Source organism: Bufo bufo, chromosome 5, assembly GCF_905171765.1.
Source record: "Bufo bufo chromosome 5, aBufBuf1.1, whole genome shotgun sequence".
NCBI lineage: Eukaryota > Metazoa > Chordata > Amphibia > Anura > Bufonidae > Bufo > Bufo bufo.
In genome coordinates, this window is record NC_053393.1 from 145041340 (window position 1) to 145054284 (window position 12945).

Here is a 12945-nt window from a genome sequence, read left to right on the forward strand (position 1 = left end):
ACCATCAAGTTTAGCTCTTTTGTATCTGTACCATGAAATTATGATGATTTTTAATAGGTGCCAACCTCTGCTCTACTTTATTTGCAGTCCCTTTACAGGCTATTTTGTAGAGGTATTCTATGCCCATAATCCTTAGAAAATAGTGTAAGCCAGGATCCCTTCCTAGCTGGTCTGGACCTATGAAAATGTTCTTATGAACATAACAACCTGGATGTATCACTGATCAGAAATTCATTTAGGTAAGCAGAACTTTTAGACCGAGTAGAATCTGTACTTGGTTGTTACAGGCAATGGAAATTTGTGAAATAACTAAATAAAAAAAATAAAAAAGCGCAATGAATATTCACATAAATGATGGACTGCTGTGCTGTGTCTTGGAGTATTGTTACTACAACCAAAATGCATGTAAAGTAACAAGTATGCAATTTGCAATGTTTTGGATCCATAGTTGCCAAATCCAAGCCAAGTGGATAGCTAGAAACTTACAGCAGTTGTACAATCGATTAAGTTTTTCCAGATCGTAGTCACTGAAATCCATCCTTTGTCCAATCACGTCGCTGAATGCTTCTATGCGAGTTACAATGGTTGGCTCGTTACCAATCTGAAAGCCAGTCTTACTGTAGTGCATAACTGATGTGTAATCATATGGGACATTTAAGGAACTGGACCGTTTGTCATCATATTTGTTGAAATTTCCCTGACTTCCTGTGAAAATAAAAGTAATAGTCATTTGTTAAATGCATTATTATAGTTTCCAATGAATTTTAGGAATTGCAAATTCCAAATAAATAAAAAGAACCTTTTCACTGCGCAGCCCCATGGTCATGCAGTTTACTTAATTGAGTCTGAGAAGATGTTCTCTGCATAGCATCAGTGAACTTGCAGTCAGGCCCTCACCATTAGCATATAACAACATATCTGCTATTCCATCATTTCCCCTTAGGGAAATACTCTTGAAAAAGGTGTTTTCCCATTATAGACATTAATGACCTATCCATGGATAGGTCATAAATGTCTGATAAATGCAGATCCTACTGTACCTCTGGGACCCGCATTGGAATTCACTTCTATCTCCAGTAAAGGGGTCCCCAACCCCCCCTGGCACAGCTCTCCATTTACTTCTTTGTCAATTCAACTGAGCAGAGATGGATCGTGCATTTTTCAGACATTAATGCATATAGTCTGGAATGTCTAGGATGAGGAAAACCCTGTTAAAGAGTAACTAAACTTTTGAAAAAATGTTTGATAAGATGTTTCTAATGCCATAGTAACACTTTATCTAATATACTTTATTAATGCATATAGTCTAAAATTGACAGTTCTGTACAACGCTGACTGCTCAGCAGTGTATGAAGTATGGAGATGGCATTTTATGAATGGAGCCGCAGCGCTGCCCCCCGGAGGTTTACTAACTCCTGGCATAGCACATGGGTAACCTATAACCATGTGCTATGCCAGGATTAGCTGAGCGCAGAGGGCTCCTGCTTTTGCCTGACATGCAGGACTCTTAGCTTAGCGGAGCAGGCAGATGCCCTCTCCGCTCAGCTAATCCTGGCATAGTACATGGTTATAGGTTACCCATGTGCTATGCCAGGAGTTAGTAAACATCTAGGGGGCACAGGCAGGAGCAGCAATATCTGCTCCTGCCCGTACTCGCTGCGCTGCGGACCCATTTATAAAATGTCACCTCCGTACTCCGTACACCGCTGAGCAGTCAGCGGTGTACAGAAATGTCAATTTTAAGCACACAGGGAATGGTGTGCTTTGGGGGGGGGGGGGGGGGGGAGTGTATTAAAAATACAAAAAGCATTAATAAAGTATATTAAAGTGTTACTATGGCATTAGGAACATCTTATAAAAATTGTATTCAAAAGTTTAGTTACTCTTTAAGCTAAACTTCTTTTAGTCTAATGAGCAGAGATTGGGCTTCTGTATGTGGAATTCCTAGTGCATCACTTTATTATGATTCACTGGTGAAAAGTTCATGATGACAGATGCCCTTTAAGTAGATGTCTAGTGTGAGGGTTGTTCATAAACCAACCCATAACTGTGCTTCCCAGACATATGTGAGTATGACTTGGGAAGGTTTGGGGATATGTATTAAATATTGTGTGTTAGCTGTTTGAAGGGTAGCAGTGGGGAATGCCTTATTTCTTGCAATACATTTTTTCCAATGAGAAATCATTCATAATGGAATGAAAAGCATGTTCTTACCAGCCTGTATCCTGTCCCACATTATAGTTACATAATCATCCCTGTCGCTACGTGACTGCTCATGCCAGAAACCCAGAGCATGGAGAAACTCATGCTGAATGGTAGCTATTCTGTCACAATTGGCTCCAAGAGAAAGTTGCTGCTTTCCTCTTCTTAAGTTTCCGACGTATGACCAACATCTACAGGTAAAAAGCAAAAGTCTTGAGATGGAGTCTCTATACTGAATTTTAGGTGAACAAGTGAAAATAATGCTTTGTTAAAAAAAACTCTGAATTAAATGGTCACACTCACTAACTTTTCACACAATTTTGCATAAATAAATAGTACAAGTGACTACAAGAAGCTTTGTAATATGTTTTATCAATGAGAAATAGACATTTCTCATTGATATCAGCTGTTTACCAGCTACCCCCATCCCCTGCTAATTGCTTTTCACTTTGAAAAATGCCTTCGCCCACCTGTCCATGCCAGGATCATCTGTGCAGGAAGATCATATTACATATTTCAATGCAAGTCTTTAGAAAGGGGGAGAGGAGTGAGCAGGAAATAAGTGATTCAGACACAGTCAGAGAGACTACACAGCTACATCGAAAGGTTATTGCTGATCGCAAGTGCTTCATTCACAGAAATACAGGTAAGTACTTCTCTGTAATGTCCTCGGATTATCCTGAGGCTGATGACTGACTGTGAGACAGTTAGGAAGGAGATTCTCCTCTATTTTTTGTGTGCGCAATAGATGGAAGCTTGTCTCTACCCACAAAGTCTGAGAAGACTGCAAACTAATTGTTCAGCAAGCATAGTGGAAAACTGCCAGATACAAGTGATAGAATGGCCAGATATAGTGTTATTCCTCATGTATACACACTGTACTATTAATTAATGCAGAGTTTGTTGAAAGTTCAGTGACGCTTTAAGACCTGCGTTTCCTTGAAATCATACTTATAATTACAATCCTAGCAATAGAATTGTACTCTTTATTGGAATAGGGTTCTTAGCTATGTTGAAGGCAAACGCAAGATGGATTTAAGGCTAGTTTTTACACTAGCATTAAAATCTTCTGGCGGCTCTTCTGACAGAGGAACATCCTGCCGGTGTTCATCGTATCTGGCATAGCCGGATACTGCCTGCACCTCTGGAGCCCATTGACTATAATGGGTCCTGGTGGGGATCAGGCCTATTTCTGGCATTAAGCCGGACAAAACTGGTGCTAGTCAATGGGGCCTGGCAGTGCTCCAGCCCTTTCCTGAAATGTCGGATATGATGAACTCCGGCAGGCAGCTCCTCTGCCCAGCAGTAAGCCCTGGTGATCAGACACTTATCACTTATCCTGTGGATAGGTAAGTGTTAATAGGAAAACCCATCTGATTTGATTGAAAGGAGTATTCTAATACTGATGCGGATGGCAATACTGAATTTATATAATCTGGGTGTGGATCCTTGCACTAATCTGTTGTAGAAACATGAGTTTCTGCCTTGACATTTTGCATCAAAAGCCTTTTACAAAGTGCAGAGCATTGAGTATAGTAACTACACTGTAACAATGTTTCTTGCAGCTGGAAAACAATAAGGTGGAAATTCATTATTTCCCTTACACCTATCTTTGGTGTAGAAAAATCTAAAAATTCTGAATTTGTGACTCCTCAATGCCATTGTGACTTTTCTAGTCGCAATTGGCATTTTAAGCTGCCCTCACCAATTTTACAAAAAGGAGGCATGGCAAAGTCAGAGTGTGGGCATGGAAATTGCCACCCTGCTCATTCATCATTATTTATCCCAGAAACTGCTGTAGATTTTATTCCAGTGCACGGACCGCCAAAGCAAACGTAATTTATGGCACAGCCTGTGCATCATCATAAATTACATGGCTCCTTTGGCAGTGCCAGCCCTATCAGGACTGGTATAGCAGACGCTAGTCTTGATGAATCAGTGCAGGGCCCAAAATGTGCTCAATGATATACTATCTGTAAGATAACATTATAACCCACACCCTTGTTTGTTCATGACAAGTATAGAATATTTCCTTACCCACTTTCCTTGAACACAGAGATGTAGTTCGGCTCTCCCTCCCAGGGTTTAAATTCAATGCAAGTTTTCAATCTGTAACGCTCAAAGGCTTCCAAGACAAGAGCTTTAGCGTTTATCTCTAAAAAAGAATTTAAGTTTTAAATATACAAATGATAACTGTGTTTGAACATGGAGGAATTTTCAGGGGGGAGGGGGTGAATGTATTTCATAGTGCCAATGAGGAAAGACTTTAAAGGAGTTGTCGGTCAACCTCTCCTCACCTCAGACTCAACCAGTGATCAGCTAATCAATATGGTTCCAGCTGCTAAAATCCCCTGTGGTCAACGGAAATCTTTGCATGCAGCCACATATCAAAGACATCACCACCACTGACTCCATCATCCTAAACCATGTAATAGTAAACTATATAATATTAACCACTTAAAGGTGTTGTCCAAGACTCAAATATTGATGACCTACTCTCCGACTCCAATCAGCTGTTGGAAGAGACTGTGGTACTTCTTCCTAGACCCGCAGCTCATTCTTATTCAAGTAAATGGGACTGAGATTCAATGCCAAGTATAGCTGCTATACAATGTGCGGTGGTGTTGTTGCTATAAAGTGAATAGGCCACATCACTTGTCAGAGTGTCACAGTTCCTTCATACAGCTGACCGGCAGGAGTATCAGGAGTTGGACTGCAGCGTCCCACTACGTGTGTGTGGGCACTGATTAAAAGCACTTTTTGGTCTTAACAATGTATTGTGCAGTATTGTATGATTTTTGTACTATTATATCTAGAAAATCCCTGTTACCAGGCAGATTAGGTGTAATTTGTACATCCCACCACTAGATGGGGATATAACTTAGGTCTTATATATACCTAGGTCAGGCCTAGTGAGGTAGTTTTTAGTTGAGTTCGAGGCAGATAAGAAAATGTAGTCAGAGAAGAGAGCAGATCTGAGGGAGTCAGATCAGATTAGTGGGAGAAAATGTAGAGTGAAGACTCCATGACACAGATTAGTGAGTGGAGCCAACTTCGCTAGGAGGTGATACTTAAGATGTGAGGCGCAGAAGAGCGTTTTCCTTCTGTGGCCGGACTATAGACTTGCATCCCTGAGCAGTAGGAGAAGAGTTTGCCTCCCTGGAAAAGAAACAAGCTTTCCTAAGGAATCGTCTGTGATAAGAGCCATTATTGAGGGCCACAGACACCTTTGCATGGTGAAGGATTCATAGCTTCTGGCAGCCACACCAAACTTCTGAGAGACAGTTGAGTTTCCCTGTCTAAATGTTCAGCTTGTAGTGAGAGACAAGGAATAGGATCCAGCACATCAATAGGAACAAGGTACACCTTACCCAGAGCTCCAAACTAAAACCTGAAAAGCCTAGAAACAGTGGATTTGCAGAATCAACTCTGTTAACATCAAGAGACTGCATTTTTGTACTTCTGCAACCAAAGTCATCACCAGTAAAAGTTGTGAGTTGCATCTTACCACTGTCTACCTCATTATTACCAATATTGGTTGTACCACCATTAACGGTACTGGCGTCACGACAAAAACCATCAAGCGACTCAGCCGCAACAAGCACCCTAAGCACCCCTAACATCAAGGGCACCTCAACCACCATCTTGGCTGATGCTTCCCTACACAGAGCGTGCCCCGGAGGATTTCATGCTGTCCACCTCAACACTGTGCTGCCAGCCCAGGGACGCTTTCTGCTAACCGTGAGTAAACTGATGAACTGTGTGTTATAATTTGGCCCCTCATCGGTCCACCGTGCACCTCACGTGTTGCCCCTGCGCTACTGGCTGGCTGCATATCTTTTATTGGCGCCACGAACAGGATATTAACCCTTGCGCCATATTTGAGAGACTATCGCATGTGAATAAGCCCCTTTATTTGATTGAGAGACTTTTGCTTATTGTGCGCTGTTTTGGGCTACAGAACTGTTTAAACTGCTTGAAAAGTATATGGAGGTGCTATACTAGTCCCCAGCATCAAAATCGCAGTGTTAAAAGTGAGAAAATCCAACATTTGTGTGTCACTATAGCTGCTTGCTGTCAGTGAATAGACTGTTCCTATGCAATTAAAATGGCCGCCGGAGCACTGGTTTGAAAAATAATACTGCGCCATCACTGTGTACAAGTTAGCGACACCCCCTGAAGAGCGAGAAATTAATGTGCCGCCCACTTATGCAAAATTGTCTGGTCAAAGCCCATCCTACCTTTACTGTGTGGTTTCTAAAAGGCCAACCCTGTATGCAAACGCAGCACCGCCTATTTGCCCTATGAAGAGTTCTACCATAGAAACAAAATGGGTGGAACTATGTGTGGAATAGCAATGTGCCTACCTGTTAAATGTTGGAACAAAAGCGCTGACGCCTATGAACATCTTTATACCCAAAAGACTGCTCCAGTATTGTGTGTCACCAAACAACCAAGCCCAATTGGGGTACTGACCAGTGTTGTGCCAAAAGCCCGACTCGCTGAGACCGCCCCTCGCATGGTGGATAAGGGTTGCACCGCTCCTGTCATTCAAACAGACCTGGGAGGCGGACATAGGACTTTGGAAGAGCGTGACGTGCGTGCACGTGTTAGAAGCAGAGACGCCGATTGCTGTAGAGAGAGAGAAGCAAAGTGCCGGAGCAGCATGGCCGAAAGACAAGAGCGCTCTGCACCTGAAATAGAATCCGGACAGAACCCGGTCACCGCTCCGACTTGAACCCCCACGGATATGACTCCGGAGCTACAGGTTCGTGTGCAGGAGTTGTGGGACCGTCACTGGAGAGAGCGTAGTGGAGACCGCGGCCCTGAGTCTGCAAAGAGTAGTGCAGGTCAGCATACACTCGCGACGCAGCGACCCCAGTCTCTGAAAGTAACCAAAAGGTCCGGTCAGACTGAAGATGTTCCCACCATAGCGTGGCCCACTATGGAACATACCGCGCTTTGGGCTAAATTGTCTGCAGAAATAAAGTCTGCTCGACTGCTGCGCAATCATGCCTGCAAACATTATAATGAGGGACTAACCCGCAAACTGTTGGAGGCACCGGTAAAGGATTTCCTGGTACCAGTAAGCAAACTGGGCCGAGTGCTGGATTTTTGCAAGCAGCGGGGATTCGGATTCATCTGCGACCTGGCGACGGACCGTGAGTACTATGTTAACCGCCGGTCCGTAAAAAGAAAAGAACTTCCCCCTTGGCTACATAGCTTATACATTGGAGAAGTGGTCGAGTTCACCCCTGCTGAGGGTACACGTGGACCCTATGCCACTGCAGTCCGCAGGCCAGGACAACCTACAGAGCCCCAGGAGCTTACTCAGGACTCTGAGTCTGAGGAAGAGTCAGAAAAGAGACTTCCTACCGCCCCCGTGCGGCCTGATGCCAAGTATATACCACCCAGTACTACACAGAACCAATACGCCACTGGTTTTGTAGAAACCAACATTCTTTGGCAACCCGGCATTGTCACCAGGGATCCTGAAACCAAACCTAAATCCCAAAGAGAAAGGGTTAGGAGGAAAAGGCCCGAGCCACAAAACCTCACTACTGCTACAGAGGACTGTGCTATGCTATTGCAACAACTGGCTGTACAGCAGCGACAGGGATTTGCTATCCCACATTATGGAGAGGAACCTGCTGGTCCATCAATACAGAAGAAGCCAACTGAGAAATCCAATCCTGTGACCAGGAGTGACCCTACTGTTGGGCTGGCTTGTGCAGAGAAAAGAGAACTGCCCCCTATCTTTGAAAAGGTGAAGCAGGAACTTGGTTTGCTATCTACACCTAAACAGAGAGTGATGGAGGGATGACCAGAAGGATCATCCCCTGATTCCTGGGATTCTGGGAGCCCTATTCCGACAGATGTGTCTTCCTGTTTGGATCCCTACAACTAAGTAGGCTGTTCACTTACCAATAATATGGAGCAGGAGCTGCTAATTTTTTGAGGGGACTTCTCTTCTTGTTTTTATTCTTTGAGCCCCTCTCTAAGTTCTTCTTGCAAGGACTCTGTTCAGGACTCCACCTACTTCAAGAATTTTGCAGTACAGTTGTGTTTTATCATGTTTAACCCCTTTTTACCCCATTTTCAGGTTATCAAGGGACTTTGTTAACGCAACGTTTAAAGTAAAACACCCAGAAAGACTTTTCTGTGCTTAACCGTTCTACAACAAAATTTTTGCACTTTAAAATGTTTTTATACATGTTTGGTACCCCAGTTTAGGTATGGACTCTACTGCCCTAATGTGCGATCATTCTCTAATAACCATTTTGGCCGTAACACATCTACCATAAAAGAAAAATTGTATGTGATATATTTTATATATTTGCCTAAAATGTATCTTTGTGCATAACCCTTTATTCACAGGAGGTTATTGAAGAGTCATGATAATACATTGCAATGTCTATATTCACATGTGCATATTTGGTGGAGTGTATTTGGTGTATTTCAGGACACAGCTTAGAGATCCACAGCTTCAGACAATACCAACGTCGAGGGCGACTTCCATTTTACCATGGGGGTATGCAGCGTCCCACTACGTGTGTGTGGGCACTGCTTAAAAGCACTTTTTGGTCTTAACAATGTATTGTGCAGTATTGTATGATTTTTGTACTATTATATCTGCAAAATCCCTGTTACCGGGCAGATTAGGTGTAATTTATACATCCCACCACTAGATGGGGATATAACTTAGGTCTAGATTGAGGCAGATAAGAAAATGTAGTCAGAGAAGAGAGCAGATCTGAGGGAGTCAGATCAGATTAGTGGGAGAAAATGTAGAGTGAAGACTCCATGACATAGATTAGTGAGTGGAGCCAACTTCGCTAGGAGGTGATACTTAAGATGTGAGGCGCAGAAGAGCGTTTTCCTTCTGTGGCCGGACTATAGACTTGCATCCCTGAGCAGTAGGAGAAGAGTTTGCCTCCCTGGAAAAGAAACAAGCTTTCCTAAGGAATCATCGGTGATAAGAGCCATTATTGAGGGCCACAGACACCTTTGCATGGTGGAGGATTCATAGCTTCTGGCAGCCACACCAAACTTCTGAGAGACAGTTGAGTTTCCCTGTCTAAATGTTCAGCTTGTAGGGAGAGACAAGGAATAGGATCCAGCACATCAATAGGAACAAGGTACACCTAACCCACAGCTCCAAACTTAAACCTGAAAAGCCTAGAAACAGTGGATTTGCAGAATCTACTCTGTACCATCAAGAGACTGCATTTTTGTACTTCTGCAACCAAAGTCACCAAAAGTAAAAGTTGTGAGTTGCATCTTACCACTGTCTACCTCATTATTATCACTATTGGTTGTACCACCATTAACGGTACTGGCGTCACGACATAAACCATCAAGGGAGTCAGCCGCAACAAGCACCCTAAGCACCCCTAACATCAAGGGCATCTCAACCAACATCTTGGCTGATGCTTCCCTACACAGAGCGTGCCCCGGAGGATTTTGTGCTGTCCACCTCAACACTGTGCTGCCAGCCCAGGGAGGCTTTCTGCTAACCGTGAGTAAACTGATGAACTGTGTGTTATAATTTGGCCCCTCATCGGTCCACCGTGCACCTCACGTGTTGCCCCTGCGCTACTGGCTGGCTGCAGGACCCCCACAGATAAGATATTGATGTCCTCTCATGAGGACAGGTCAGCACTATAGGTTTCCCAGACAACCCCTTGGATCACCCTTGGCCTCCAGAGATATTACATATCAGTCCAGACTCTATAGCCATCCCAGACCAACATGGGAATAGGTTTCAATATTGCCCCTTTTATCATCCAGACCACTAGAGAAAATAGATATTCAGCAATAAAGCACGGTATGCCACCAAAAATATTACAGGAATGCAATACCCCATGTAAAAATGTGTTATATAATACATGCAGAAAGTTTGCAAACTGAATATAATTGCTGCCGGCAACGCCCCTTTAAAAATCCTGAGTTTGTCCCTTGAAGTAATGCATGTTTCTGGTGACAATTGCTTACTGTTTGTTCATTTCTATGACATCTGATTATACACACAATATATGATTACTTGACTTCATGAAAATCATGAGAAAAGACATAGTGTTTGTAAACCTACCCAAACTATGCTCTAAGTAGTACGGAACTGGTATTGGCCATCGGTACTGGTCCCCGATAATTGAGTTCCTGTCATTTGGCTTCACAAAAATATAAACAGAAATATGGTGTATACATTGTGCAACAATGAAAAACTTGCAGAAGTAATATGATTAATGTACTTTATTACAATTATTTTGTTTAAAGCGAGTAAATAACTGATTCTGTGCCAATCAGAACTCTTTACTTACATGTTCTAGAATAATAATTGTAGTAATAGTCTTACTATCTAGTACTGAATGACTTAAATGGGTTGCATTGTAGCTGAAAATGAACTGAAGCTGCAGAGTCTGGTTTGACTGCTCCAAGTATGTTATCAGATAAATATTGAAATATTGTTATAAAATGACTACAGATTCACTTTAAACTCAGTGATAGGGGACTTAGTATTCTCAAAACCATATTCCAAGAATGTTATCTGTAAGCAAGTTATTTATTAATAGAGGTTAGATAGTGTGACGGACCGCCTGGTACTCCGACTGGGTACCTCCGTCAGAAAACAGCTTCCCCTCTGCTGAAACCCGAATTCCAGTGTCCTCAGCCCAAACCTGCCTAATAATTGGACAGAGCCAATATATGAGGACAGAACGCTAAATTCTTCAATCATCAGGAAACACAAATGTTGAAGAGTAAATCAAGAACTGACTTTATTGAAGACCAACTCAGTATATATACAGTTCAAGAAGTCTAACAACATAACGCAATCAAAGAGGAACAGCATGCAAACAGACATCCCCTGCCCAGTGTCTTAATGAAATAATAAGGAGAGAGGAGACACATGTGATGGGATTATCTCCTAAGTGTATCATAGGGTGATCTACTCCTCTACACCGGAGTTGGCTACTCCAAGAGTCAGCTATCTTAAAATCAGGCCCTGCGCTACCATAAGGCAGTCCAAGCAGCTGCCTTAGGGCGCACCCTGTGCAGAGAAGGGGTGGGCGGAAAAATGAACCTTTTAAAAAAAATAATAAAAAAAAATTACTTGTGAGTACTCCAAGTAGTTCCCCAGCCCCAGCCTGCGTGCGTGTGTGCCGTGTGGCCCCAGCGTCAGCTCTCACTCACAGAGCAGCACGTGAGCACGGCAACACGGTCACAGGGTCAGCAGGGGGTGTGACTGGCGTGGAGAGTGGCTCTTGGCGACGGGCAGCAGCAGCTGAGACTGCCGTCTGGTAGGTGATGATGAGCGCACGCAGAGCGCATAATGTTTATTACTGTAACTTACTTACACAACATTAATGGGGGGGGGGGGGAATTGTCTATAGCCTGTGCCAGTGCCATGGAGGGGGAGAAATGTGACATGGGGGGATGATGTGCCATGGGGGGATAAATGTGACACAATAGGGGGTCAGGGGTGATGTAAAAAGGAGGGAGTGATGTGACATGGAGGGGGAGAAATGTGACATGGAGGGCTGATGTGACGGAGGTGATTTGACATGGAGGGGGAGAAATGTGACATTGGGTAGAAATGTGAAATGGAGGACTGATGGCTGTCATGGGGGAATGATGGCTGACATGGGGGGCTGATGGATGGGGGCTGATGGCTGACATGGGGGGCTGATCTGAGGCATTGCGGGTCTGATCTGAGGTCTGATTAACATTGGGGGTCTGATTGCTGGTCTGACCTGAGGTGTAATGGAAAATATTTTTTTCTTATTTTCCTCCTCTAAAACCTAGGTGCATCTTATGGGCAGGTGCATCTTAAAGGGCGAAAAATATGGTCCTCAAACCAGCGATTGTCTGAAGCAGAGCGAAATTACCAGGACCACACAGAGGAGAAGCCAGCTGCTGCAGACGGGACCAGGGCCAGGTGAGCTGCGGGGGGAGGGGGGGGCCAAAATGTAGCTTCACTTGTGTTGGCAAAAAATCCTTGCACCGGCCCTGATCTTAATCCCATCACTAACACAATAGAACAAAGGGACAAATAAACTAACACATTCATTGGGAGTCTCAGTGCAGAGTTAACCCTTTTTGTGTTGCGGGATTCACACCCTACACCTTTAACCTGTTGGGGACACATGACGTACCGGTATGTCATGATGTCCCGGTACTTAAGGACACATGACGGACTGGTATGTCATGTGTATTTCCGATCACCGCCGTGCGGCAGGCGGTGATTGGAACTGGGTGCCTGTGACCCCCCCGTATCGGCGATCGCTGCAAACCGCAGGTCAATTCAGACCTGCGGTTTGCAGCGCTGTCGGAAGTTTCTGATCCCCCGGTCCATGACCGCGGGGATCAGGAACTTTAAAATGACATAAATTTTAATTTTTTTACCTCCCCCTGCAGCCCTCATTATCTGCCGGCGGGCTGTGCAGGGGGGAGGTGCGGGCGGTGCTCATTTGGGCGGGCGATCATCCCGCCCACCCCCTCTCATTTCCAGGATGGCCGAGCGGTTAGCAAGCAGAGTGTTAGCACATTGCTGATACTCTGCTTGAAACGGCTGACATCTGTGCTGTGATGTCAGCCGTTTAACCCCTTCCATGCCGCGGTCCGTAGGGACTGCTGTATGGAAGGAGTTAACAGGGAGGGAGCTCCCTCTCCCATCAGAGGGCTGCTGTGCCTTTTCAGCTCCCGATTCTTGATGGGATCACAGAGGGAGGGAGCCCCCCTCCC

The 12945-nt window shown here is 44.3% G+C and overlaps 1 protein-coding gene across 2 annotated transcripts in view; it reads right to left on the reverse strand.

Annotated features, from left to right (window-relative positions):
- LOC121002163 (meprin A subunit beta-like) overlaps window positions 1-12945 on the reverse strand; it is a 42442-nt gene that overhangs the window by 18251 nt on the left and 11246 nt on the right. For both annotated transcript variants that reach the window (XM_040433504.1, XM_040433502.1), the window contains exons 5-8: window positions 10295-10373; window positions 4240-4357; window positions 2215-2393; window positions 487-705 (exon numbers count right to left, since the gene is read on the reverse strand). In XM_040433504.1, the coding sequence (XP_040289438.1) occupies window positions 487-705; window positions 2215-2393; window positions 4240-4357; window positions 10295-10373 (595 nt within the window). The remainder of the gene's footprint in view (window positions 1-486; window positions 706-2214; window positions 2394-4239; window positions 4358-10294; window positions 10374-12945) is intronic.